This window comes from Desarmillaria tabescens (genome assembly GCF_030435595.1).
Source record: "Desarmillaria tabescens strain CCBAS 213 chromosome Unknown EV420scaffold_117, whole genome shotgun sequence".
Lineage (NCBI taxonomy): Eukaryota > Fungi > Basidiomycota > Agaricomycetes > Agaricales > Physalacriaceae > Desarmillaria > Desarmillaria tabescens.
In genome coordinates this window covers 87746-114530 of record NW_026848416.1, presented here as the reverse complement: position 1 = coordinate 114530, position 26785 = coordinate 87746, and the positions used below count along the sequence as shown (strand labels likewise).

The 26785-nt window shown below is 46.1% G+C and overlaps 11 protein-coding genes across 11 annotated transcripts; 5 read left to right on the top strand and 6 right to left on the bottom strand.

The window, feature by feature from the left end:
- Nucleotides 1-47: 47 nt before the first annotated feature.
- EV420DRAFT_1250354 (uncharacterized protein) lies at nt 48-553 on the bottom strand (the record flags this gene model as incomplete). The annotated part of the gene is made up of 2 exons (XM_060466719.1): nt 48-206; nt 275-553. Coding segments are annotated over 2 exons (438 nt in total), but the record flags the coding sequence as incomplete, so codon positions are not given.
- Nucleotides 554-1464: 911 nt separating this feature from the next.
- Nucleotides 1465-1698, bottom strand: EV420DRAFT_1252861 (uncharacterized protein; the record flags this gene model as incomplete). The annotated part of the gene is made up of 1 exon (XM_060466746.1): nt 1465-1698. A coding segment is annotated over one exon (234 nt), but the record flags the coding sequence as incomplete, so codon positions are not given.
- Nucleotides 1699-2239: 541 nt separating this feature from the next.
- EV420DRAFT_1623444 (uncharacterized protein) lies at nt 2240-3377 on the bottom strand (the record flags this gene model as incomplete). Its single annotated transcript, XM_060475940.1, has 4 exons — nt 2240-2317; nt 2419-2849; nt 2915-3316; nt 3350-3377. The coding sequence occupies 4 exons, from the start codon at nt 3375-3377 to the stop codon at nt 2240-2242; spliced, it is 939 nt and encodes a 312-aa protein (XP_060322480.1).
- Nucleotides 3378-3661: 284 nt separating this feature from the next.
- EV420DRAFT_1280878 (uncharacterized protein) lies at nt 3662-4627 on the bottom strand (the record flags this gene model as incomplete). The annotated part of the gene is made up of 1 exon (XM_060468225.1): nt 3662-4627. One exon carries the CDS (start codon nt 4625-4627, stop codon nt 3662-3664), a length of 966 nt encoding a protein of 321 aa, XP_060322479.1.
- Nucleotides 4628-9478: 4851 nt separating this feature from the next.
- Nucleotides 9479-10640, bottom strand: EV420DRAFT_1652235 (uncharacterized protein; the record flags this gene model as incomplete). Its single annotated transcript, XM_060478626.1, has 5 exons — nt 9479-9814; nt 9865-10048; nt 10099-10202; nt 10251-10505; nt 10551-10640. The coding sequence occupies 5 exons, from the start codon at nt 10638-10640 to the stop codon at nt 9479-9481; spliced, it is 969 nt and encodes a 322-aa protein (XP_060322478.1).
- A 4125-nt stretch (nt 10641-14765) lies between these two features.
- EV420DRAFT_1487289 (uncharacterized protein) lies at nt 14766-15747 on the top strand (the record flags this gene model as incomplete). Its single annotated transcript, XM_060470502.1, has 9 exons — nt 14766-14794; nt 14854-14893; nt 14946-15027; nt 15116-15167; nt 15220-15248; nt 15341-15364; nt 15426-15450; nt 15497-15587; nt 15640-15747. 9 exons carry the CDS (start codon nt 14766-14768, stop codon nt 15745-15747), a joined length of 480 nt encoding a protein of 159 aa, XP_060322477.1.
- A 1627-nt stretch (nt 15748-17374) lies between these two features.
- EV420DRAFT_1487288 (uncharacterized protein) lies at nt 17375-18792 on the top strand (the record flags this gene model as incomplete). Its single annotated transcript, XM_060470501.1, has 8 exons — nt 17375-17536; nt 17654-17707; nt 17747-17886; nt 17933-18000; nt 18059-18167; nt 18271-18375; nt 18437-18630; nt 18743-18792. 8 exons carry the CDS (start codon nt 17375-17377, stop codon nt 18790-18792), a joined length of 882 nt encoding a protein of 293 aa, XP_060322476.1.
- Nucleotides 18793-19690: 898 nt separating this feature from the next.
- EV420DRAFT_1254350 (uncharacterized protein) lies at nt 19691-19939 on the top strand (the record flags this gene model as incomplete). The annotated part of the gene is made up of 1 exon (XM_060466756.1): nt 19691-19939. A coding segment is annotated over one exon (249 nt), but the record flags the coding sequence as incomplete, so codon positions are not given.
- Nucleotides 19940-20154: 215 nt separating this feature from the next.
- Nucleotides 20155-20372, top strand: EV420DRAFT_1652230 (uncharacterized protein; the record flags this gene model as incomplete). Its single annotated transcript, XM_060478625.1, has 2 exons — nt 20155-20247; nt 20298-20372. 2 exons carry the CDS (start codon nt 20155-20157, stop codon nt 20370-20372), a joined length of 168 nt encoding a protein of 55 aa, XP_060322474.1.
- A 1702-nt stretch (nt 20373-22074) lies between these two features.
- EV420DRAFT_1589131 (uncharacterized protein) lies at nt 22075-22950 on the top strand. The gene is made up of 4 exons (XM_060474887.1): nt 22075-22330; nt 22380-22418; nt 22486-22637; nt 22686-22950. Exons 1-3 carry the CDS (start codon nt 22283-22285, stop codon nt 22609-22611), a joined length of 213 nt encoding a protein of 70 aa, XP_060322473.1. The 5' UTR covers nt 22075-22282; the 3' UTR covers nt 22612-22637; nt 22686-22950.
- A 685-nt stretch (nt 22951-23635) lies between these two features.
- On the bottom strand, nt 23636-25284 carry EV420DRAFT_1670245 (uncharacterized protein; the record flags this gene model as incomplete). The annotated part of the gene is made up of 6 exons (XM_060479046.1): nt 23636-23781; nt 23840-24422; nt 24476-24671; nt 24724-24872; nt 24932-25138; nt 25195-25284. The coding sequence occupies 6 exons, from the start codon at nt 25282-25284 to the stop codon at nt 23636-23638; spliced, it is 1371 nt and encodes a 456-aa protein (XP_060322472.1).
- Nucleotides 25285-26785: the final 1501 nt, after the last annotated feature.

Genomic DNA, 26785 nt, shown 5'->3' with positions numbered 1-26785 from the left:
GCAGATGACTGGTCAAGAAGGATCGGTAATACTTTTTGATGATGCTCGTCTACAGAGTAATAATAGTGCAATTGTCTTCCAGTGCGATCTGCAAAACTTCGAGCAGCTCGATCATTATATGCGTCTTTAACTGCATTTTCTGACACTATCAAAGGTGCGTTCTCCCATTCTTCTGAGTTCCAATCCAGTTTAACACACTTGCCAGTCTAGAATTCAGCAGTTTGAAGTCTGCCTCCATACATACACCTGTTCGCAATCAACCCAAGAGATCGACAAAGTCAGCATTTTCAGTGCCTTCCTGTCTCATAACTTTGTGCAGAATTACAACCACATTGACCGAGAACCACAGCAGTTTCCCCAGTACGTGTTTTTGAACAGAATCTGCCCTCGAACTTCTGTTCTTGACACGACTGAAAATTCGACTATCTCCAACAGGAGAAAGTTGCGCAAAGCCACCCGCAAAAATTATGTTGATACCACCAAAAATGCCATTATCTTCCTTTGCTTCACATAACGCTGCAGAAATCTGTACCAACATCTTCGAACCAACCATAGACACTTCATCAATAAAAGATAATCCACTCCTTGCCACATGGAAACGAGGTCTCGACTGGAACCTGATTGAACAGAACCATGTTTTCCTCACCGGTTCAGCATCAGAGCACTGTGTAACGTCAGCCCAGATATATTTTTCGCAGCAACGCCAGTATAGGAAGCAAGTCTAAACTGTCGTGACTGATTCCTCGAGTCAAAGAAATCATGGAGCGCATTTATTACCATAGATTTACCTGTACCGCCGGGTCCATTCAAAAACATCCTCAGAGGCTTAGGCTTTAATTGCATACTGTGCTCAGCAATGATTTGGAATGCTCTCTGCTGCTCTGTATTCAGCGTGTACTTCTGAATCAATGTGTCAACATCTACTTCCTTGTCTGCATCGGTTGCAGGAATGTCTTGCTGAAACAAAGGAGGTAAAACTATTGGATTGTTGAAAGCTTCGTGAAACGCACTGCTGTCGTTGACATTGGTGGTAGACAAAGAACCATGCTTAGAAGGAGAAGGTTCTGGAACAGTGTTAACCATTGCACTATTTTTCAACAGAGTACGCCGTTTCTCATATTCACTAAACCAAATAGCTTCCTGATGAGGTGCGTCTTCATCAATTAACTCTTCCCCTGTCTCAGAGGCCGACTGAATGCCGTTTCTTTCAGCCCTCGACTGGATTTGCTCTGTAAAAACTCTGTTAAACATTCCAACGCTCTCAGCATGGTGGAGACTGTCGTGTACACTCCTCTTCATAAAATCCATATGTTCTCCCATCGCGCGGTCAAGGTTCTGAAGATGCTGCAGAATTGCTTCATCTGTGTCCTCATCACCTTGGAAATCGTCATCGAACTGAGAGTGACCTCCATATCCTGGAAACGCATTTCCAGGCATGCGAATATGACAGCGCACAAAATGATCATCATGACTATCATGACATTCGTGCATGATTTGCATGTTATTGATAACAGACAAGACATTACGAGCACAGATCGTATGGAACCTTTCAAAAGCGTCACTCCATGACTCCCCTGCATTTTGCAAATCTGAAGCGGAAGTCCACGGTTTGAAAAGAATAAGCATTAGACGACAGTAACATGGATAAACTTCCTCCTTGTCACGACGGGGAATGGATGCACCCAAAGGAACAGGTACCTTCCGTGACTCTGGTCGTATAATCACCTGATAGTATGTATCTTTTTCTATGTGCTCAGAACTGAAAGTAAACTTAGGTCTTTTCCGACTACAGTCCTCAAGAACATCTTGTAATGAGGCCCAGTCGCCTTGTGCTAGCGTTTCGACTGATGGCATCCGATCTATTTCTGGTTCTGCCATAAACTCAACATCACTATCGCCCTCGTCATCTTCATTGTAATACTTTGTACCAAGTTTCTTACTTTTTTCTTTCTTAACACGAGCTGTGTACTCCCATAATGATAATTCATTCAATGCAGGGCCATGGTGAATGTAATCAGTGACTCTGCTCACCTGTGGGATCAACTCACCACTTTCATCCACGGACACAACTATCTCTTCCTCATCATCACCTTCGATCTCAGCAGGATCATCAGGACCGTTGTCACTATGTTCACTCTCATTATCGGAATCATCATCACTCGACTGTTCATCTTGTTCAAATGTCAGACCGATGGTTTCTCTTTCATCCGATATCTCGAAATCGAATCCTCCTTGGTCATCAAATATGTCCATTGCCTCCGCTAAGGTTATAGAGGGTTCGTCCGGACTCTGTGGGCATGCATCCACTTGCATAGTGCTTTGCAACGGATCATTCGAAATGTTGACAGGTATTTCAACATTGCATGTCGAAATGGAATCCTTGTGGTTTAGGTCTTGTGATGTGATCAATTGACGAACAGAGCATTCTGGAGACGGATCTTGTTTCTCAATGTACTGCTCGAAAGAACCCCAGTACAAACCTTGATACTCGTGACTAGTAAAATGATCCTCAAAATCCATTAGGTAAGACGTGACCTGCTGCCCAGAGAGTTCTTGATGTGATAACATAGTATAAGCACAATACTGCAACAAATGCTTTGCTCTCACAGTGATTTCATCCTCGTTGGGATTGTATTCTCCCAACTTTTTAACAGAGAGCTCTAGAGCAGCATAAGCGATGTGAGTCTTAAGTTGCGATTTGGTGATATAATCAGTGATATAATATAGGACAGCCTTTGCAGACGCACCGGATCCGATGAATTTGATATCCATGTTACACCTCATCGCACGTAAGATTGTTTCATTGAAGTTGTTCACCATTCCATTCAGGCATCTCAAACAAAGTTCACCTGGTTTCATAATTGGATGAAGATTCCACTCTAATTTTGCTCTCATCGAGGTCAAACCGACAGACCTTGGGTTTCGCCATCGCCACAATACTTAAAACATGTTTTACTGTGTGAGTGAATCTGACAATCTTTTACGAGATTATGCAGATCTCTTTGGCAGAGTGCAGGGTCTCTTTCCCCACGATCATTCAGTAAATCAATGCCTCCCCTTATGGCAGATGCATGATAACCATCGGAAAGAATGGGAACCGAATTTTCTGGTATGTCTGGTATATAATTGCTGATTGCATCATCTAAGAATGAAAGCAGACGATCTCTGAACTCTTTGTCGCCCTGCCTGTCAATGCGGTCCTTGATTTCATTGGGATTCAACGATCCCTCTAGCCAAACTAACATGTGACAGTGAAGTGTACTGCGTCCTTGGGCTTCAACGCATCCATAATATGCCTTTACCAGTCTGAGAACACCTCCATCGAAGTCGGTTCATTTTGGATCATAACCTAATATACATTTTATGAAGGCTTTCATATAAATGTTAAAAAACCTCGCTGCGACACTGGGATTCTTGCCTACAAGAACAGTTTGGTCCCTATGTTTCAGAAGATCTCCACCTAGTATGTTATCCACATCAATATCAGAACTGGCCAGAAGACTGAACACCAGATTATAGATGTCAGTGGGATTGATTGTAACGTAGAAACTTGGTGAGCCTTGGTCTATCATCAGACCACGAATCTCATTCCTCATGACTGTACGAGAGGCACCCGAAGCTGGAACTGTCGCAGTTACTGCCTTGACTTCCTTCATCAATGTCAACGCCTCCTTCTCTTCTGGGTTATTTGCCGTTGTATAATCACCTCTAGAGATGCGCTCCGAGACATATGAAGTGCTTCTGGGGAAACAGTAGCGAAACTTCGAGCAACAGACGTGAAACTCTTGCGTTTCACTTTCAAACTTGTGTGTAGCAACATTTCTCGTCTTTGAAGCATATTAAATGCAGAAAATAAAAAAGAATAATGCTCTTGAAACCTTGTATCGTTCAGATTGAAAAAATGTTTAACTTGGGAGCACAACAATAGACTCATCCTTCTACTTGGCTCCTCAAACCCACCTACGCCATACAGAAACAAAGTTGGGTATATCATCGGGAACAACAAAGGATTATTAAATTTGTCTGTGGGTGAAGGATCATGCGTAAGTTCAATATAACCCCCCCCTCTTTTGTGGATGTGCCTCATTGTGGCCTGTTTAAGATTATTCGAAGAGGAAGAAAAATCAACGTCTGCTATAATGATGCTCTCAAAATTCACTGAGTCAGGTACGGGCAATTGTACTTTGGGATTATCAACAGATGCTTCATATCGCAATGTCAGAGTGTCTCCGGCTGCACTGGGCAAAATATGCTGTATAACAAAAGGCAAGTTTGGATTGTCATCTAACTCCTGAAGGACCGTTTCATTGATTTCAATGTCACGATAAAGGGGATTATTATTTTTCAGCCATTTCAAAGCTGCCCAGACGTGTGCCCCATTGACAGCCAGGGGTTTAGCCTTTGTTCTGAGCCATTCATCTGAAGGCTTATACGCACCAACAAAGAGTACACATAATGGAGACGTGATTTCCTCAACAGATGGTGGCAACGATCTTGCTATTTCTGATGGTCTTTGTGGATAAACAATAACATGTCCTCTTATTCCTCGCTGCATGTAGTCCTTCTCAATACCACCTTCTTCTTTCAACTGAACTACAGTGCACTTTGAATGACATAACGAGATCATATTCTCTTCGATCATCGTCAATTTGGCCAACTCGGGGGGTACCGGTCCCTGATATAACCCATTAGCAAGGCTCAGATGTGGAACACGACCACAACGGATGCTCCTGACACAACATTTACACATGCTTAGAATGGAGATACCATCGACACCAACCTCTATTCCGCTTGGGTCTAATTGTAATCCAGCGAGTTCGCCTGTTTGGAATGGCAAATCATTGTCAGTGCCAGGCCATTTCATGACATCTGTCCTACCCTCACCGTTGACCCGTAAGCACATTAAATCAATTTCATTGACAGTCAGTCGACGAATGTCTTGTATATGATAATGTGCAGCGCAACAAGAGCATGTAAACATATGTAGTGAGTCGCTCCCAGTTTCATGCATAAAATCAGACAGTAAGCGTTCCTTCAATGATAGAGATGCCTTTCTTGGCCATTGACTCCGAACTTCTTCCAGCTGCGCTTGTCTCTCATTGTCCATGTCACGAACCACCTCTTTTCTAATAGCATTTTGTCCAGAAACAAACTCTGCATATTTTTTGCCTTTTGGATTCCATGAATGTGATTCCTTATAACAGTACAGGGCTTCCTTTGTGGTGGATACATCAGGGGTTCAAACCATAACTGGTCATGATGCGACGACACACTCTTAAAGAAAGGGTTTTAACAATACGTTCCATCCGAACAAGCAACAAGTCTGTGTCTGAATGAAGAGGTATATCAGAAAGGGAGCAATGTTCGTCACACATAGACATCGTATCATCAGTGATGGGCACATATTCCGTCCTGAAAATGTTCACTGAGATCAGTTATCAAGTCAGAGATCATAGTGTTAACACCGGAAAAAATTCCGTGAGCCTTGGCCATGCGCTCCAAAACAAGTGTTGGAGTACCATCCAGAAAACCCCGAGTAGGTGGACCAAGAGTGTGCGTATAATCTGTGAGAAAGTTAAGCATTCTCTGCCTAGTCTAGGACCCTTTAAAGCCCAATGACCCAACTATAGCACCAAGCTTCGATAAAGTCAAATGCGCAACACTGCCCTGTGTAACTTCAATACATGTCGAACAGTATGTAAACTGAGTTCGACTGCAGACTGTGAATCCAGATGCAAATACAGCACACTCAAATGTATCATTTGGGTCCTTGAAAAATTCGTCATGCTTTCTAAATCTTCTATGAGATTCATAGCAGTCTCCTACAATCAAATGCCGTATTACAGACTGTCTAATTGTAACGATGTCAACACTGTCATCATACATAAGGCCATGACTGCGAGCAATAACATGAATAACATCGAAGTCCTCAACAAAGAGAGAAGCACTGAGGACCAGTAGCAATACAACTGAAAAACAGGGAAGTCAGAATGCGATGTTGAATACTGGATCCAACACCAGATGAATCTGAATCTCCGATGCAACAGACTAGGTGCAGACACAGACAAACCATCAGCAGTAACATCAGCAGTATCAGTGGTAATATCAGCGGTAACTTCAGCAATATCAGCAGTATCAGCAGTATCAGCGGTGGTGGATGCATATGGTCTAGCACTATGACCACTTCCAGTAGCCATGCCATTTAACACGGATGCGGAAGCACCTGTCACAGACAGGACGGTCGAGGAAGACGGATTAATCACTGAATTGATATCCCTTGGGATAACATTGTCAAAACGACGAACAGGAATGGCGTCATCGGTGGAGTCATGCAACACACCATCAACTGCAACAAATACTTCAATAAAACAGTGTAAAGAATATAAGAAAGAACAAACTGGAGCCATAAATCGGGTACAGTTCATGATACAACGCCGAGAAGTCATGACCGAAAATGATGTCATTGTCAGGGATCCTGGACAGCTGGAATCGCATGGTTAACACAGCAGTACCATGCTCTCCTCGGCAATGGACAACAAGTTCCAAAGAATGGGACGTCGGCAGCCCACAGGAAGACAGCCACGACGTTGACACTATAGAGTCAAACAGATAACCGTCAAATGAGTACCAAACAAGCTCGTCGTGAACGGAGAAAATAGTGAATTGAGAGTGAGACATAGGTGGGTTACATGGAAAGGAAGAAAAGGAAAAGGAAGAAAATCTTTAGTATCGACTCTTTAAAGCTCCGCAAAAACCTCCAAACAACCGGGACAAACAGTCAGCAAGGGGCGACGCACAGAGGTGAGACAAGATCCCCTGAAAACATGATCGCAGACACGTGCACGTATCATTTCAACACTGCATTCGGTGCCAAGACCATGGGCTAAAGCGATTTTAATGACGTCTTCACGTCGAAGTCTCTCAAACCCAGGTCAAAAGATGAACAATGTAGTCAGGATGAGGATTGTAGGGCATGTGCATTGTGGCATTCACTCATTCCTGGAGGGGCACTCTGTACATGAATGCTTTCGCTGTCAGACAAAAGTCCAATAACATCGATGACTGGCACAGAGCATAGGCGATGGCATCCATAGCACTGCGTTTGATGACAATAAACATGACAAAGAGAGCAAAGATGGACGGATCATGACTGTGCGACACTGAGTCATGAATGCAGAGCACAATAAACCACCCTTGCCTGCAAGAGGCCTGCGAGGAAATGCTCCAATAACAGCCTTCCGAAATTGCGAAAATCCATGCAGGATGTATACGAAAGACAACCAGTGACCATGTAATTGGTGTGCAAGGTCACGATGATCGAGGGTAAGAAGTCCTCAGGGTAAGATCCTGTCATTGCGACATAGTGATCAATCAAAGCCTGCAGAGCGATAATAGGTAGCTTGTTATTCCCTTGAAAGAAATAATCAGGTAAAACGAGATAAAGAAAACAGTAGTTGATATAACACACCTTTGCGGAAGTTAGGACTTTTGACGAGTTCTACAAACCAGTCAAATCCGAGTTGAACAACGGCATTACTTTCTTTTCCAATCACGAGTGGAATTTGAGTCATGAAAAGTCCTTGCTTGCAGTGAACGGTAATGGAAGAGATTCCTCCAGAAGCATGAACGAGACTGCCACATCGAGAGTGATTGTTTTTGAAAGCGAGAGTAAGTTGGTACTTCTCCTTCCCAACGAGACAGTGAAGCATGAGGAATTAAAGACAGAGGTGGTCAAAAGAGCTGCCATGCCGCTTGGTCAGGATTGCGCCCCTCACGTGATCCAGAGGGAACAGAACGGATGAGGGTGTACAGTCTCTAAACCGGTTATCTTGCAATTTCATGCCAAAAACACAAACAGTAGCGTTTTTTTCAGTGAGACGCATCGGGCAGACATGGAACATGGAGAGTGCTCACTGCCTCCGGCTTCCATGGCAGTGTTGCGGAAAAAAATGGAACAGTGTCTTCGGTCAATAAACCGGTTATCTTGCAATTTCACGCCAAAAGTTCAAACAGTAGTGTTTTTTGGACTGGCACCCATCGGAGACAAACGGATGCGCACTGCCCCCTGGCTTTCTTTCCGGCTAGTTTGCAATTTCACGCCAAAAGTTCAAACAGGAGTGAACTGCACATGACCCACTACCAAGGTAGCGGGAATACTATTTTACTAGAACTTTCCACGCTTTTCCTCAGACTTCTTCCTTAATAAGCAACTTCGGCATGATGCCGGATTGCCAAATCCCAACAATTACCACGGCCAAGCAGGGTTCGAATCGAAGCAATAAACAGTCTCAAGGTCAGATGGTCACTCCACCGATGACTATACCAGTAAAGACGCCTCATAGTGCTGTCTTCCCACTGAGGGAGAGAGGGGGGGGTTAGAGGGGCCGTTGACTGGTTCTCTGCGGTTCAAGAGTAGATATCACCTGACAAAACGAGTTACGACAGAGAACCTAATAAATATCAGTGTTATTGGGTGACATCAAACCAAAACGAGAACCTGCCTGATAAGAGGGATGTGACCGATTGCTACTAAAAGCCACTACTTCGTCTGTAGTACCGTAAGCTCTTTTCCCCGGTGACCTGGATAATGATAAGAACTTGAACAAAAAAATAGCCTTGATGCTTAAAGATTCTTTGACCGGGATTCGAACCCAGGTAGTAAGCAGCGCTGGATAAGACCCACAATGTAAGGAAGAATTAATATTTTGGTCGTCTACTGAATGAAGACATAAATGGAGAGGGAGATAGATGGGTCTTGTAATGAAAGTACGACTAAAACCGGAGCAGGGTATCTGACCGATTGCTAAGATTCATGACTGTGTCTGTGGTACCCTAAGCTTCTCCTGACTGGATAAGAACTTGGAAGGGTACGATAAGAGCCTTAAACAGACGATACAAAAGTTTATTTATCTGACCATGCTCCAGTCGGGACTCGAACCCTGAAAACCAGTATGATAAAACCATAGCGTCACGAAGGATTATCTAAAGGGATTTTTGCAGTTTCATTTATAGCGATGCTTATTGCGGAAACCAGCCACCTGTGAGAATCACGTAAATAGTCAGACAATGGAAAGGCAGATGGCCTAGTAATGAAAATACGATCACATCCACGAAGCATGGGTACGCGGAATCAATCTGAAGCTCAGGCGCAAGGAATAAAAAGACTATCACAAAATATAACCCTTCCAAAGGGATTCGAACCCTAGTCTTTGACGTCACACACCCAGTAGGTCACGAAGGACATGTATTACGACAACTGGACAACCGTAATCTTCCCAAACCCCGACCCGAGGGCGGTTCTCCCGAGTTCTTCGTCATAATCCAATGAGGTCCAGTTATTCAACGGGTTCGAGTGCACCTCTCGAACGCGGACTTGCCCAGTGGGGTTAAGCGGGCCGGGGAACACAGCTGCCATGAGCGTCTCGCACCTGTCATGTTCTTCCCAGTGGGAGACCATCGCGCGATCATGGGGCCGTATCTATACTGCAGTCCCACGGTTGCCGAGGATAACATCTGTGCATCGAAGTGCACTCCGTCGAGATGATATTTTGCTGGTGAGGGTTGGCGGGAAGGAAGAGAGGGAATAGAGTTCGAACGAATTGAGCTCTGATGCCCAGGGATTGTCACTCTCGGAGCGGATGAGGATCGAGGTGGGGGTTGCACTGGCGCTGTCAATCCAGCTGAAAGAGTGGGAGGCAATAGGGGAGTGTGTTTGTCCGTGGAGGAAGGGCGGGGTAGTGTACAAGTTGATGGAGCGTGCGCGGATGACGAGGATGGTTTGTGCAGTGAAGAAGATTTCGATGCAATGGTCGTACTGTTATTCGAGATAAATAAGCGAGAATTAGATCAACTAGCAACGGTTACCTGCATGTCACCTCCTTCATCGAGGTAGGCTCGCTCGTCCGTCTTCCAATTATAGATCAATGTCTTGGAGAAGTCGTCGCTGAGGCCTATTATATCACCAGTGAGGGTGACAGGCCGGAGGTCGATGTCGAAGGAGCGGATTTCATGCAGTGTTCCATTGTCGTCCAGATGCAGGAGTGCGATCCTGTGATCTACACAAGTTAGCGATGCGTCATCAGAACAACAAAAACTCACCCATCCAACGTCACAGCCATACTCGCCTCAGAATCTGTATCCGTGTTCAGCGTCACCCCAGTGAACAATGCACGTCTTGGCGACCACACGGAGCACTTGTGCCCCTACGCAATATCCCAGATCGTCAGGACGGACCAGATTCCCTTCGATACGGCCAGGAGCCACTTGTGTTGTCGCCCTGGTTTGATTTCGGATACGGGCGACCCGGTAAAACTTATCTCGCTCGCTGGCATCAGAGGCGAGTCCGATGCGAGCCATCGAGACGCGAGTTGGTAAGCGTGGTGCATGCGCTGCTCGAGATCGGTGACATCGATGGGAACGGGGTAGTCTTTGGAGAGGATATCGAGTTTGAATGCATTTGTCCAGACGATATGTAATCTTGTGAGCACGTTGAACCGTTTCCATGTCTGTTATTATTAGTACCTAGAATCATTGGGCTGGGAAATACTCACCTGGCGGAGGAGAATGATGTCAGGAATGGAAAGAAATGTTACAGTGTAGATCAGCACATCGTCAGGTAAGTTGTCGAGAGTAATGTTCATGGACGTTCGAGCCCAAGGTAACTGTGGGGATACGGGCCGAGTTAGCCGGTGACTAAGCCATTCCCACGGCATTCCCGAGTAGTCGGTGCTGCGATAGCCTTCGCATCGTTGCAACATCGACTGTAGACGACTTGCCCTTCCTTCAAGGTATGAAAAGTTGTCTGCAGCATATTATTGACAGTACGCGCTCCCTGTCTCCACAGCTCGCTGAACTTACCCCAGAGTCGCAAGTAGTCTCGTCAAAATGGAACATTTACTGTCAACTGTCGTGTTCTCGCTATACCTCAGTCCGGACTCGGTAGACTGGGACGGTATATATATTTAATGTCATGTGGTGCCAGTATCCAAAGTCAAAAATCGAGGACGTGGCGCGAACTGCACCAGGGGGAATCGAACCCTACCATGGAAGTTAACCATTACAGAAGTAGCGCTGTACAATGGACAACGAGAAAACATCATCTAGTTCTCCATGAAGACCTCGACCGCAAAGTACGGGACTTAGCTTGAACGCTCAATCGTGATTTTTATGCGATCAGGTGTGATTGAGATTCGTCCTTCTTGACTATTGGTAAAAAAAAAAGCGGGTCTTAACCCCTTTGACGGGCATCAAAAATTTCGTCTGCGAACTGGAGGATGGGATTGGGCGACAAAGATAAGAACACAAAATATCCTACGGACGAAGAAGCACAGGTTCTATACAACGGGAGCAAGTATATTGTGAGATGGGAGGACAGGGAAGCCTGTAAACATAATCAGAAGGACGGAAGCATCAGGTGTCTAATAAAATCGATTTTCGGGGTATGCCTTACCGTGATATTGTGGGGATATTTCAGCCTCGCCATCGGTCCGTTCAATGCCAATGAAGCAGAACGTGTTGTGGTATATATCGAGGATCCTGCAAACATAAGCTGGAAAAAGGGTGGATGATGGAATACGTCATCATATGGTGAAAACCTGCAGGGAACGCAATTGTTAGCAAACCCGACATAGGTGACAAACAGAGCGACTGACAAGGAACTTGACCCTGAAGAAATCTGAAGAGTAGAGAATCATCTGGATGGCGACCGCACCTGAACGTCTGTGACACTGTGAATGCCAAATAGCTAAGAATTTATGGATACGTACAAAGAGCTACAGCTCCGTAAGTTTTGGCCAGTTCAGCGGACATGAAATACACAGCGAAATATGAAGGGATGAGAAGAAACTGAAAAGATGATGAAACTTTGGTCATGTATGTCCCTCCTGGCAGTTGTCAGTAGCTTTCGCCTTCATGCACGTTCACGTCTCAAAGCATGTGATGGTGATATATTGAACAAAAGATCAGTGAGGTAGCTTCCCTGTAAGCACGAATCGCCTCACCGCACTTTGGAAACCGGATCTGAAATATCATACAACTCCTGCGTTCTGATTCTATCGTCGTTTGCACAGTTGAGGAGAGAAGTCAACTTATTAGATATCATCTACTGAAAAAATGATGGGGTTGTGGTTCATCCCTGATGGAAGATAAAACAATGTCAGTCTTTCATCAACAGTATTAAACGTTAGGGCATATCCACTAAAAGGCACATGAGGTGCGAAGGGAGCTCGGTGCGTCGTCTGAACACAGGTCTATATCTGTGTAACGAAGCAACTTGATTAAGGGTGGGGTAAGAGTGTTTGTCGTAGCCTAGTAGGTGGAGCATAGGGCTTGTTATGTTGGGGATGTCGTTCCTTATTGGGACCACACCACGGATATCTGCGGGAGTTGAGAGTCAGGTTCCATACAAGAACATAAGCGACGGAATTGGCATCCGACCGCAGGGGAAGCTGTACATAGAATCAGCAGGAATCTTCACGTTTTCAGATAGGGCATGTGCTTCGGGAGTGATCTGCTGCCAGGTTCCTAATCAACCTCGCTCAATGGAAAATACACCGTAGCACATACATTTAAATAAGGCTGAGTTAGTATCGATTTGGTAGCGCGAGTTGGACTTGCATTGGGAAGGTGTGAGACTAATTTAAACGCTTGCATGCCACTTAATGATATTTTTGCTATATTCGCTAATGACTGACCTCCCATCGTAGACATTATAGGTGCAATACCTACATGCAATACCTATGGCCGTACGGAGGATCATCACGGAGATATATATGACCGCTGGCGCCGTTGTGAGGCCTGACTAGGAAATTACGGTACGGGTATGGACCCAACCGTGTCCGTACCGGGTCATGTACCCTACGGCCGTATCCGTAATGGTACAGTGACCATCAACTTCAAGAGCCTCGCACCATATGGGTCAATTCTGATATAAGGATAAAGATCGCCTGCCGGGGAGAATACCTCAGTTAGGACAAGGTCCGAAATGGATATGGATTGTACAATGATGGGCCTTAACTTCTTATATGCATGATAGCCGAATGAATGAGCGACACCCAGTGTGGAGGATAGATTTGAGACATAAAAGGGGAGATGAGGATAGGACCCAATAGATATACCACATGCTTTCAGCTGAGGAAGTTGGAGAACAAGCTGATGACAGATCCATTCTACCAATCTCGCCTGTTTCAAACTGTGGCTGCCATGCCCAGTCGGCTCAAAGTGCGAATAGCTTGTTGATGTTGTTCGGGACCCTAAGAAATGGTTGTGGTGGGTGTAGCGTGCCATCCACCAGTGCGTTATAATCTTAGTCAAGGCCCTAAAGGATGAGAAAAAGACAAATCGGAATGAATAGTGTGAATCATGATTGATTGATTTAATTGAATCCGAAATAGCCTCGTTTTTCCATCATGCGTCCTGGTCTTAATGACGGATAGTGCTGTTTCATACAAGGTATGGTCCCTGGGGTACAGCCAAGGCAGGGTTATATTCTCTCTTCCTACGGAAGAATGTCATTCCTGCTTACGGTACGGTAAGGAAGCTTGTGAGAGATTCCATTGTTCCTAAGTGAGTTCTATCTCGCATCTGATCATCGAACCGAGATCGCATTTGGTACCGCTCTGTGTCCTACAATTGATTCAACCGCCCGGGCCATCGGTGTGTCTGCTCTGATTCCTGATGTTGTTTTCCAGCAGTACTTATAAGACATTATCCTGCGGATGTAGGCCTTGTTCTTTTTCATAGTGATGTTCACCTCGAACTTCTCTGTCGCAATACCGTCCCTAGCTTCAACATTAGGAGCTGTTTATTTGGGATCAACCGTTGCATTGGTGTACGCTATTGTTACCTTAACCGACGGCTCACCATTAATGACACCACCCATAGTCTATATGGGATAACGAATCTCCAAATGTTTCTCTATTACAAGCGGTATCCAGACGACTGGTGGTTTTATCGCTATTCAGTACGGATCCCTTGTCATCATTTCCTCAAAAGATTCATAACATCTCAGCGATTCATCATAGGTTGCACTGCTCTGGTGCGTCCTTCTAATGTCACTTGGGAAGCTCCGAACTTAACATCCTTCCTAGGGTCTTTGATACGCTGCAAGTTGCCCTCAGTACCCATGTCCTATACTTTTACTTGATTGAATCATTCGGAAACTATCTGGGACTTTTAAAAATAGTCTGGTACGCTCATTGATCTATTCCGTCCTTACATTCACTTTGACTAATGGCGGGAATATAGGAGCCTTAAGGTGTGATGGAAAGAAATGTCTCTGATGACCGACTGACTGCCTTGCTCGATTAGCTGGTCATCTTGTTCAATGTCCGTCATGATGTTACTTCACAGGATCTAGCTGACTATCCACAGAACCTGGTTATCGTATGCATCCATATGTATGTCAAGCACCATCTGGAATCTCGGAACTGAAGCTGATTCCCTACAGCATGTATTCTGTACGTTTATGGATGCGTGGGTTTTCTTCCTCCGGTAGCCTTCATAGCTGTCTCATTGCTAATGTGAACTGTAGTTGGACGTCACTTTCATCGTATAGTTCCAGTGGTTTATTGTACTGTCTATTTATTTCATCTTAAGGACTCGCCGCTCATATGAAGGTTATTTCAGATACTCGTCGTCTTGGGGGGGCTGTGGTATGTTCTACCAATCTGATAACTGTGCTTGTCTGGAGGGTTGACCGTTCATACGATCTTTCAGCCGCCGCAATCCGTATGTATTAGAACCATTTACTTCCTACGGTCTCTGACATGACCAGCGCAGTGTTAAGCCATGACGTGTAAGGAGTATCCCTGATCCAGAAATTCTCATCAACTCAGTTCCCTGGCATGATTATAGATATATGATCTCGGATTTTTCCCAACTCCGCGATATCTCAGTAAGGATATCTCATGAATGTTACTGTGTAGCTTATTAAGAGATTCCCATAGCAAACAATTGACGGCGCTCTAGCTACTGCCGCGACACTCGACATAATCATTGCCCTTGCTATGTGCTATTACCTGCTGAAAAGTAGGCAAGCTACGACATTTTCCAGGCATGTCTTAATATTCCCTCTGGAGTCAATTTCTAATGAAAGCCTTTAAATTTAGCACCACAGTGAAACTCGTTGTCATCATTCGGTTTATCCTCATTTCCGGACTCGCAACGACGTACGTGAAATCTGATTTCTCTTTTGATGATCATTTACTAAGACAAATATAGTGCATGTTCGTTGATAATTCCTCATAACAGTATGTAGAGCATCTGCATAGGTTCAGGATAACACATCTGAAGATGCACGTGTAACAGCTTCTTGCCTCGCCGAATACCTTGATATTTGCAGGGTTTTCATTCATGATACCAAAAGGTTCGTCTTCATCCTTTCTTATCATCCTTCAACTTACCTGACATCGAACTATCATTGACAGTGTATATTAATTCCTTACTGGCAATGTGAGTAGGCTATATTGTGATGTAGATTTAATTGATTACTACTCAGGTTCAATGGACGGGAGGTAAAAGAGAAGCAAGGAGGTTCAAGCTCGGACTCAGTGCCTCATAGAACATTCAATGTTCATGATGAAGAAAGGGTACGTGCGCGACTGCGCCCTATCGAAAAACTGAGTATGAATGACTATGCAGATTATCAACACGATACCGCTTTCTAATATTGGCCTGAGTACGCAGACGTTGGATGAATCGGTTCATGATCAATCGAAGTTGGAGCTATATGTTCATGGTTCCGAGTGACATTGGCGAAAGAAGCGACTTTATATAGATACCTGTCATGTTTCTAAGAATAGATGATATTAGTTAAGGCTTCGTCGGGCTTGTTAGCTGCACTAAGTCCTAGCGTCTTCGAATTACCACCACAACAGTTCTTATCTAAGTCTCCGCACACGAAATGTCTCCATCTTGGTCCGTCTATTCGTCTAATGATACCTGGAATCTGTCGGATATAGTTAACACACTGACTTCAATGACTGACGGTCACGAGTCCTGCAAAAAGCCTTCAATGTGTGCACAGTGCCACTGTGGCTCATACAGTGACCTGTCGCACTGTAGGAGCCTTTACCACTGATGGAGAACTGTGGGGTTTTTCAATACCAGGATATTCCTCTTCGTATAGCTTGAAAATTAACCTGGCTAGACCTCGAGCTACGGTAGATCCTGCGACACTTCTTGAACCTAATCCGGTTCCTGAGTGGCACTTCGTCAAGATCGTGCTCCGTCTTTATTGCACGTTAAGCTATAACTGACCGCCACCGAGATGCGAACGCAATATGTGTTTCGACTACCAAGAACCTTGACTTTTTCAACCGCCATAGATTCGCTCTTCTTGTTTATAAATCGTGTAAGTACTTCCACTTCCACGTGTCTGGGTATGACGCGTGGATGCTCGACGTGTTGAAGAAGTATTATAGTCCCAAATCCGGTATTGCTACTGGGCAATCTGAGATCGGATTCCCAGGTATTGAGCCGATGACTGTTGCTTGTGCACATAATGAAGGCGTCTGCGTTTTCTGCTTCTCTCATCACAAATTATGTCTTTACGATGACGGTATGCAAGAAATGGGTACATAGCTGATTGCAAGAGAGAAAAAATGACATTATCAAATGTGATCGACGTTCGAACCGGTCGCAGACATAATCATAAAGGACATGGATGCAGACTCCAGCTAAACAACGGGTAACCTGGCCAATACCTAGTTCGAGCGCGATCCTCCCAAGGTCGGTCCCTAATCTGACATGGTCCGGTGATCGAGGACGTGCCCGCTGCATCAGCCTCTACACGAACCAGTTCCTCGCCGGTGAACTACCGACAACACACGTCCTCACGGAGAAGTCGTCGCCGAGAGCCAAGATCGCCTGTGATATTGACTGAGAGGAAGCCGATGTCGATGAAGTAGATTTCATGCAAGGTTCCGGTTGTCGCACAATTGCAGGAGCGCGGTTTTCTGCAGCCTACGTAAGTCAGCAGTCATTCACCACATGAACAAGCACGTACCCATCCCACGCCACTGCAATAGATGAGTCGGCGAATCTTGTCTCACTTCTCGGGGTTAGAGTAGTCGGCGACCGGTCCCAGGGGTGGTCATTGGAAAGAACACCAAACTCGGAGGCGTTCATGTAGCCTCCTGAGCGTACACATTCAACAACCAGGGATCGTATAAAAGTGAAATACTCACTTGGCAGAGAATAAAGGGAGAGAAACGGGATGGCGTTCATCGTAGTGAGGCCCAGGATGATTACACGCCGATGCGCAGTGCGTAGGGACCGAAGTTGGGCGTGATTCGTCCTTGCTTCAGATATAGTATTCGTTAAGCGAAAGGAGCAGTAGTCGGCACAGGACAGTTTCGTTGATCACTAGGTTCCCATGGAAATACGTCGAGGTCCGTGCGCCAATGGAAGTGTCCGGGGATTCTTCCCTTCTTCCTTTCTGGCGTCTGATACCAAGAACATCCGGCCTCCCTATGAGATGGAAGAGGACGGACCATACGTGATCCCAGAACAACAACCAGTCCCTGCGAATGGTGAGGTTTGTCCCGATTCTGAAGTTGCGGCCGTTCACTAACCCCTGAACAGACAAAGTGCATATATTTCTCTACAACTGAACAATCGTAATCTCCCCAAGCCCGATAAGACCGTCATCTAGTCATTCAATGGATTCGAGAACGAAGACTTGGGTGGTGGGTGGGGGAAGACAGCTGTGTGTTCAACCATCGCACCACCATTGAGGGCGGTCTAGGCATCGGAGGATACCACGTCGGGTAGGAGTGGTAGGGGAGGAGGAGAGGGTGATGAGTTCGGATGCCCAGGATTGTGGTTTGCGCAGCAGATGAGGATGAAGGCGGGTGTGGCGCTGGAGCCATCGACTCGTCTGACAGAGTAGGCGTGTCCAGTGCTGGCGAGGGAGGTTAGGTGTTGCAGACAGTCATAGAGCGGATGCAGATGACGAGGTTGCGGGTGGGCTGCGGATGACTTGGATATGGCTGTCGTACTGTGAGTGGACGAGATGAATAAGCGTGATTATAATAGATGTAGGAACCGTACCTGCAAGTCGCCTATGCTATTGAGGTAGGGGTGTTCAAACGTTCACCCGCCTTCCAGTTGTACGACAGCATTTTGGAGGGGTCGTCGTTCAGAGTTAGGTCGTCGGCGTTGAGGAGGTCGGTGTCGAAGGTGTGGTCTTCATGAAGAGTTCCCTAAGTTGTCCAGAGCCATGAGCGCGATCCTCTGTAGCCTACATGAATATTAGCCATCGTTCACCAGATGGACGAGCGCTAACCTATCCAAGATACTCGCTTCGGATTTAGGTTCTGCATTGAGCTTGGCCCTGGTGAACAACGCACTTCTCGGGGTCCACTTTGGTCACTGGTATTCGCATCCGATCACGCAGACCATGAGGACCGACCAGATTTCCCTTATATACATCTAGGAGCCGGGAGCCTTGGAGAGTTTCGGATACAGGGGATCTGGTGAAGGTGGTCTCAGGGAGAGGAGAGCCAGCAGGAGGCGGATCGGTAGGCGTGGCATGTGTGGTGCTCGAAATCGGCTTCATCGCAGGAATTAGGTTAGTCGCTGGAGAGGATGTCGACTTTGAGAGTGTTTGTCCATACGATATGGAGTCCTGTGAGCATGTTGAAACATTCACGTGTCTGGGTTATCACTGTCAGTGATGCGTGCTGGGGAGGGGGGGAGTCTTACCTGGCATAGTCATTTCTCTACAACGCCATCCATAAAGCCCACGTAATCAAACTGCGCATCAACCTCATCACTATCGACCCTTCCTAACCACCATCGCGAGAATATGCGCCTACGAAGGCCAGAGCACGCCGAAGGAAACGTCGATATATAGCTCTGCGACGAGTTCTGTTTGATGTTGATCGCCTTCGGGAAGGATTTCCCATGTTCCAGGCTGGCATTGAATAAATGCCGGAGGCGCTGGGGATGGTTATCTGGAAATAAGATTAGTTATCACGTCCCTAGAAGTGTACCAATGTAGCGCACATCACTGGTTTGCTTCCATCTCTATGGGATCACCTTTTCGCCGACTTAGAGTTACCATCTGAGGAAGAAGGGAATCGCGCGTCTCCGCTGAGTGATAGACCTGTGACCGGTCCCTACATGAGCAAGCGTCGATGGTAGGGACCTGTACGGCTGAGTTTGAATTCCCTTTGATAAATTTAGGGAATTGCCGAATCCCAAAAAGGTCAGAGAAGGGGCTTCCATATTTAGGTTTTACTGGTGATCGTACCGATCTCGACGCGTTTCGACGCGTTTTCTTTGTTTACCACCATCTCGTTTCTTTGTTGAATGCACTGTCACCCTAAATCACCAAATGGGAACAACATCTGCTTCCAAAACTATCTTTGAATCTCTCGACGACATCAGGAATGCTGGCTTTGATGATCTCTCTCAGTACATCACCCATTTTGTTGATGCGGATCGCGTTCCATCAACGTACATCTCTACGCTTTCACGAGACCAACAGATCATCTGCTACCGTCTCTTTCTCTTGGCTTACCTTGTGACCTGTGGAAGGGAGGCACCTAGAGAGATGCAGCTTCAAGCAGCATTAGCCTCGTATGAAAGAAGGGACTGGGCGGTTATTGCAGGGACAGGGTCGGGAAAAACCCTTATCATCGCTCTTCTTATATTGTCGGACCACAATTTCATCCAGACACTGGCGTTTCGGAAAACAATCAGGCGTGTTTTCGTAGACGAGACTCACTTCATTTATTTTGCTGGTACTCCACGGTACAACGTTCCCGCATTCCGACCATCCTGGGGTCGCTTGAATGAGATAAAAATACTCCTTCCCTCCATTCCTTGGCAGGTATTAACAGCGACGTCGCCACCTCATGTTCTCTCGGCCATTGAGACTGCTGTCCTGAAGCCCAACGATGAGCTCATTCGTATCACAAGCAACCGGCCGAATACGGTATATGCGACCCATTGCATGGTCAAAAGCCTCGATGTTATGGAGAACTACGACTGCTTTCTGCCTTCCCCCTTGGATATCAAACTCCAAAAAAAGAAATCCTTCTCTTTTTCAACGATCGAAATTTTGGCCGCCGTGTTGCCAGCTATCTGAACGGGAAGCTCCCAGAGAATCTGAAGTCGCAAGGTCTAATCAAACACTACGACAGCATTATGTCTCCTCAGTATCTCGAAAAATACCATTCTGACTTTGCACGAGAAGATGGGAAGTGCAAAATTCTTTGTGCAACGTCTGCCGAAGCAGTGGTATGTCTCCATAGTCTGTTCCGATGGCATGAACTGATGTCAAACTCTAGGGCATCGACTTTGCCGACGTGGACATTGTTGGATATATGGGCATACCACAGGATGAATGTGACGATCTTCAATGAGGTGGGCGAGTTATACGAAGGATGGGTAAGATTGGTCTTTATGTGATTTTCTATGAGCCCTGGGTGCTCGACATCGACATCAAGGACTTCGACAATCCGTTAATGGACGAGAAAGACCCCGACAGGCCTCGAGCGCCACTGAAACCAACATCAAACAAGAAAGAACGAGCTGCGCTTTCAGCAATACGACTCATTCAAGGTCATGAGCCGGTATGCATTCGAGAATTCAAAGCGAAGTATTTAAAAGACGATGCACCTGATGATATATTATTCTTGCTGCTGCATTACTCAGTAGAGCTAACGTTTGAATAAGCTCTGCACTATTTCGCTCCCTTCTGTTGTGACCGCCATGATAATGGATTTGAGCTGCAAGATTTCCTTCCTGGCCCAATCTACAGGCCTGAGCTTTGCGATGCAAAATCAGATGAGAATGAGAACATAGAGGAGGGGTTATGCTCGTTTCGCCTTTTTATAGTTTTGGATTTGTCGTTCGTCGCAGTTTTGGCCTTTCTGGGTCCCTTGAGATGCACTGGCTTCGTGTTAATGATGCCAGAAGAAGTTTCGCTTGGAGTTTGAAGTTGAGAGGACATGTCCAAGGAGAGAGGGGTGTAAAATACACCTGAGGAAGACTTGGATCGATTTCTATGGCTGGCAGACATGACGGACAGGAAAAATACACGAAAACGCGTCGAAACGCGTCGAGATCGGTACGATCACCAATAAAACCTAAATATGGAAGCCCCTTCTCTGACCTTTTTGGGATTCGGCAATTCCCTAAATTTATCAAAGGGAATTCAAACTCAGCCGTACAGGTCCCTACCATCGACGCTTGCTCATGTAGGGACCGGTCACAGGTCTAGCTGAGTGAGGGAAGCAAGCAAAGACCGGAGCTGCCAAATAACATCAATCACATTCCCCACGTGAGGTGCACATGTCAATGTCCAATTCTTCTGCTCTCTCTCTCGGCGGTCTCTCAATAGCTACAGCAAAAATCTTCATTGGATGACTGATGTACTCGACATTCTGACTTAGACAGCAGATGTCAAAGTTTATTACGAAGGTAGAATTCCATGAACTGAAGTTCTTCTCACGGCTGATCCTGGCCAGTCTTATTGCAAAACAATAACGCGAGGTAAGGTGATGGTCGGTCATTTCAGCAGGTCGAATCTCCCTGTCCACTCTTCTCTTGGTGTTCGACAACGGAGATAGAAATGATCTGAACACGCACCAGTGAGAGAATAACGTCAGAAGGATAACACGCGTAATGACCAGCGTATGAGTAAGTCTCACTTACGGCTGCTAAATGCAAATGATAAGCGGAGGAGGTTAAAAGATATCAACCGACCCGCTGGGCTCATCCTGGAGAGCTACTCTGGAATCAGAATATGCCTTCCGGTCATGGGTCCAACTGTGCACATTCATCGCTTCATGTACTAACAGTTCTCCCAATAATTCCATCTTCGATTCTCTATATGCCGTTAACAAAGTGCCGTCTGCTTTCGAGCGTGAGGCACCATGACTCTCATCTCTCTGTAAATCCGTTCCAGACGTCTTGGCACATTGTCACTAGGTACAAGGGGTGTAACGGAGTATACCTGCTGATAATCGTGGGTCAAAGACTATAAATACGGAAACGAAGTACCGTAAATACCAATGACATGTGCCATGCCCTAAATCACATGTGGTCGCCAGCATTATGGGCCGCACCGAACGCTTTCAGTTTCTCCGATGCTTTCTGCTCTCGCACAACCAAGCTTGGACCCAGTAGTGCACAGGTCTGGTGATAACGGTTGGAAATGTCTCCCAGATGTTGTTGACGCAACCTTGCATCCTGAATGGGTCGTAGATAATGATAAAGGAGCATATGAGATGAGTTTTTCTTTGTGATCGTATTCTTCCTCACATTTCGGATGCATAAGCGATACTGCAGCCGAACGCTAAATTACGCTTGGGGACTGGTACGTGCCGACTTACCTTCTAGAGATTTTCGCTGAGAAATCCTTCTAGAAAGATAATGGAAATGGAGATACTGGATGTCAAGCACAGGCACGTTTACATGTTCTTTCTATTCTTTTTTTCTCCTTGTGTTTGGAAGCTGATCACATACTCACAGACGCAAGGACGCACGCATTTAGAAAGGGGACAGAATTCATTGCTATGCTGGAAGATATGGCTGGTATCCCGAATCTCACTACCGTCGATTGGGTACCTGGCGTGGGCCACAATGCTCGAGGTATGATGGCGAGTGAAGCAGGAATCGATAAAGTAAGCGTATCCATTCCTCGAATTTATGGCAATAACCGAAGGCAACAGTTGTTCCGATACACCGGATACAAGACGATTTTATATCCCTGAATTCCTTGAAGAAAAGACTTGTTTCATTTAAGCCCTGCCGACGCTGAAGGGGGGTCCCGGGGTCGGAGCCAGTGAAATAATTCCGCAACGGCGCACTCAATCCTGGTATCTGCCTATCTTTATTCCATACCTATTGTCATCTACTGGGTCGCATTTGTCTTTCAATCATACAAAGGACATTGGCATAGCAATATACTTGTCTCTGGAATTTTGCACGTTAGCCAGCACGAATCAATTTCATATTTAACTCCCAATTCCTTTTTTCAAGTGGTTACTAGCCAAGAACCGAAAACACGGTTACCCCGTGAATGTTGAACTCGGGCCTTGGATTGACTGCGAGAAACAAAGGAAAAGTGTCGACAACTGGCATAGAAGTGGAGTATTCCTTCGATTCGGATTTTTACACTGCTAGTAGTTAGTACTAATATTGTACTAAGTACGCTAAGAAGGCGGTAGAATAATGCACTTCTAAATACAACAATATCAGCCAGCTGCGCTTCAATATTTCAGAAGATGAGGAATCCCCAGATTCACGGAGGTGCCATTCACACAGGTTCCAGTGAGTTGCGAACGCATGTGTAAGAAGAACTCGATGGTAGCGTCTTATCGGTGAATAGAAGCGAGATTGAGAAGCAGCGGCAACCACGAGAGTGCAATAAAAAACAGTCGTCGCTCACATAGAGTTCCGTGCTCACAGTTGAACCTGTTAGAAGCAAGCATAGCGACATGCCAAAGGATTATCCGCGGTCGCGAAAAACGGCTTTATCTTGCACCAGAAAACCTTGAACGACAAAAAAGTTCCGAATAATCATGAATTCCATGACAGGATCGAACCCTTGTGTGACAAAAGGGTACCGGATAAGCCCACAACACCACAAGGATTAGCGTAACCTTTGCATGTAACTTCTTTATAACGATCCCCAGTTACAGAAAACGCCAGCGAATATCGATAAACAGAAGATACCCGCCTGATAAGGAAGAGGTAAACGGTCGGGAACTGGAAGACACCATACTGAAGGCGGTCTCACCTCCGCAGTAGACGGATACACAGAAACTAAAGTCCAACAAAAGTTTAGAGAATGTTCTAACAGTCCTTCGAAAGGGATTCGAACCCTGGGATCGGATACGATATATTTGGGACAACAATTGAAGAATGGTAACCTCTCCAAGCCACGAACCGAGGGCGATCCGCCCGAGTTCTTCATCGTAGTCGAACGCAGTCCATTGACAATTCTTGGGAGCATGAGAGCATAATTCATGAATGCGGACTTGAGCGGTGGGGTTGAGCGAACCGGGGAATACGGCGGTGACTAGTGTTTTGCAGCCACGATGCTCCACCGTGGCGCATTCTTCAGGGCTGATCCATACCGCCGTACCCCGCTGGCCAAGGACTATGCCGACGTATGAGAGTACGCGATGGCGGGATAATCTTTCCGAGAGGAGGGTTGGGGGAACAGAGGCCAGGGAGTACAGTTGGAACAAATTAGGCTCTAATGTCCGGGGTCTGTACATCTCAGAGAGTATGAGGAGGGATGTTGGTGTTGTACTGGTGCGACCGAACTCGTCGAAGGGGTTTGTTACGATGGGCGTGTTGGTTTGTCCGAAGAGGGGCGGCGAGGCGTAGGCACTGATAGTGTGGGCGCGGACGACGACGACGGAGGTCGGGGCAAAGACGACATGGATGCAGCGGTTGTGCTGTGAGTGTAAGAGATGAATAAGCATGATTTGAACAGCTACGGGACAGTTACCTGCATGGCGCCTCCTTCATCGAGGTAGGCGCGCTCCTCTGTCTTCCAGTTGTAGATCGTCGTCTTGGAAATGCGGTCGCTGAGAGCTATGATGTCACCAGTCATGCTAATTGGGTGGAGGCCGATCCCAATGGCGTGAATTTCGTGCAAGGTTCCATCATCATCGAGATGGAGGAGGAGTAACATTCTCTGTGATCTATACAAGTTAGTGGACGGGTCATCGATTCATCAGAGAAATGAGAACTTACCCATCCAACGCGACCACCATACTCACTTCAGACTCAGGGTCCTCATTAAGAATTATCTTGGTGAATAGCTTCCCGCCTTTGGGTGACCACTCTGAGCACTTGTGTGCGCGAGCGATATCCCAGATTGACAGCACGGTAAGGGATCTCCTCTGATACAATCAGAAGCCACTGGTGTTGTCGTCCCTGGTATGAATTTGATCTCGGATACGGGCGAGCCGGTGAATTTTATGACGCTCGTGGGGGTCAGAGGAGAGTCTGCGAGCCATCGAGATGCGAGTCGGTAGGCGTAACATGTGCGCTGTTCGAGATCGGTGTCATCGACGGGACAGGGGTAATCATTGGAGAGAATGTTGAGTTCGAATGCGTTGATCCATACGATCTCCAGCCTTGTGAGTGCGTTGAACCGTGTACATGTCTATTCGCATGTAGCAGGTAAGAACGCTGAGCATGAAGAGAGGAAACTGTACCCACCTGGCGGAGAAACAGAATATCAGGGACGGAGAGGAACGCGATGGCGTAGATCAACAGGTCGTCAGGCAGGTCGTTGAGAGTGATGGTCATTGAGCAAGAAGGCTACGGGCCGATCCAGCCGGTGGCTGAGAGGTTTCCAATTTCCCACGACCAGGACATTCGATTCTTGTTGATACCAAACGCCGACGCTCTCATCAGATCAATCAAGCATTCGAAAACACCAGGGCTGTTAAAATGTAGTAGCGGCCTAGTGGTAAGCTACTCCTATTTCTTGTGCTTTTTCTGGTAGGGATCAAGTAGGGATCGCATACGAACGATATCATCCGCAGTAGGATTCTTCTTGAAAGCCTCGCGTACGGTGCCCATCAAGATCTCTACCGTAACGTTTATCATGCTAAGGGCCACTTCTTGTGCATACGCGACATATAGCTTTTGGGTATATAAAATGCTAACATACTACGGTAGTAAGCCAGTAGTAAGACCCTTAACACGACTGTTAGCCACTAATATTGATAAGACCGTTCTGCTTTCTCCGGTTCCGCGTATTTTCCGAGGCCATCATACCGCCAATTCTATATCTTTGCCTGCGGTGAGAAGGGCAGTATCAAAGATGCCTCATAGTCATTCATATGGTGTTGCAACTCAAGGTATCCTCATTCGCATTCCTTCTACAATTACGTCGTCTAATATCTGTCGTCTATAGCTTAATATTCTCTGGTGCTCAGCGCACACGTTAGAAATCGGAGAAAATATATTTCCCCTGCAGATATGTGTAATGCGGTAAGTATTACTAACTGCTTTTCCTGTATTACGCAGTCTAAAACCCGACTTCTGCTAGAGCTCAGACCGTTATGTCTTCTCTCTGTCGAACTCAAAGAACAGATACAAAAGTATTTCCAGGCGGGAAGTAAGCAAACGCATTAACTTGTCGTCTCTCGTATGTCCTTCCTGAAAGGCTGATCGTCAGGCGAGCCCAGGTACTGTATTCATCCATGTCCTTGTCTAATGGTATTTCAAAATATACATATATCAATGTCACTTAATAATCGAAGCTCTTCTCCGGCGAGAACCAACGGAAACGTGATCCGAATGCATTGTCGCATGATTTAACTATGCATGGTGTGTCCGCATCAGATCTTTCCCTGTTAACTAAAACGCTAAAGCGATGCGATACTTTGCCTAACGAATGATCCCAGTCGTCGCCCTATTGACACCTACACTCGGCAATATTCCAGGCTCCGACATCACAAGCTGTACGGTCCATTGCTCGACACAGAGTCGAAACATAAATGATAGTCTCGCCTCTCATATGTGAGAGAGTGTCTACCATCGGTTGATTCACCGGGGCTTGGAAGAGAGGTCAGCTGTGTTCACATTTACATATATACCAGAATCGAGAGGAACCGTTTTGGTATTTACTATTCTCTCTCACCTTCTACTTCTTTGCAATTAGTTTTCCGTTCCCAGACTAGATTTTGCGAACCTTTCATGTCTTGAAGACTAAAAAAAGCCTTGAATTCTAGAATTATCAAGACAGCCCATTCTTGGGGATTGAACCACGGGTATCAATCTCGTGCTATTACGTGGTTGA

Bases quoted from the DNA above. Each gene is read 5' to 3' on its own strand.
- EV420DRAFT_1589131 (XM_060474887.1), top strand. From the start codon at position 22,283: ATGCATAAGCGATACTGCAGCCGAACGCTAAATTACGCTTGGGGACTG. The intron at 22,331-22,379 runs GTACGTGCCGAC...AAATCCTTCTAG, and splicing joins TAAATTACGCTTGGGGACTG to AAAGATAATGGAAATGGAGA. The intron at 22,419-22,485 runs GCACGTTTACAT...ACATACTCACAG, and splicing joins ATACTGGATGTCAAGCACAG to ACGCAAGGACGCACGCATTT.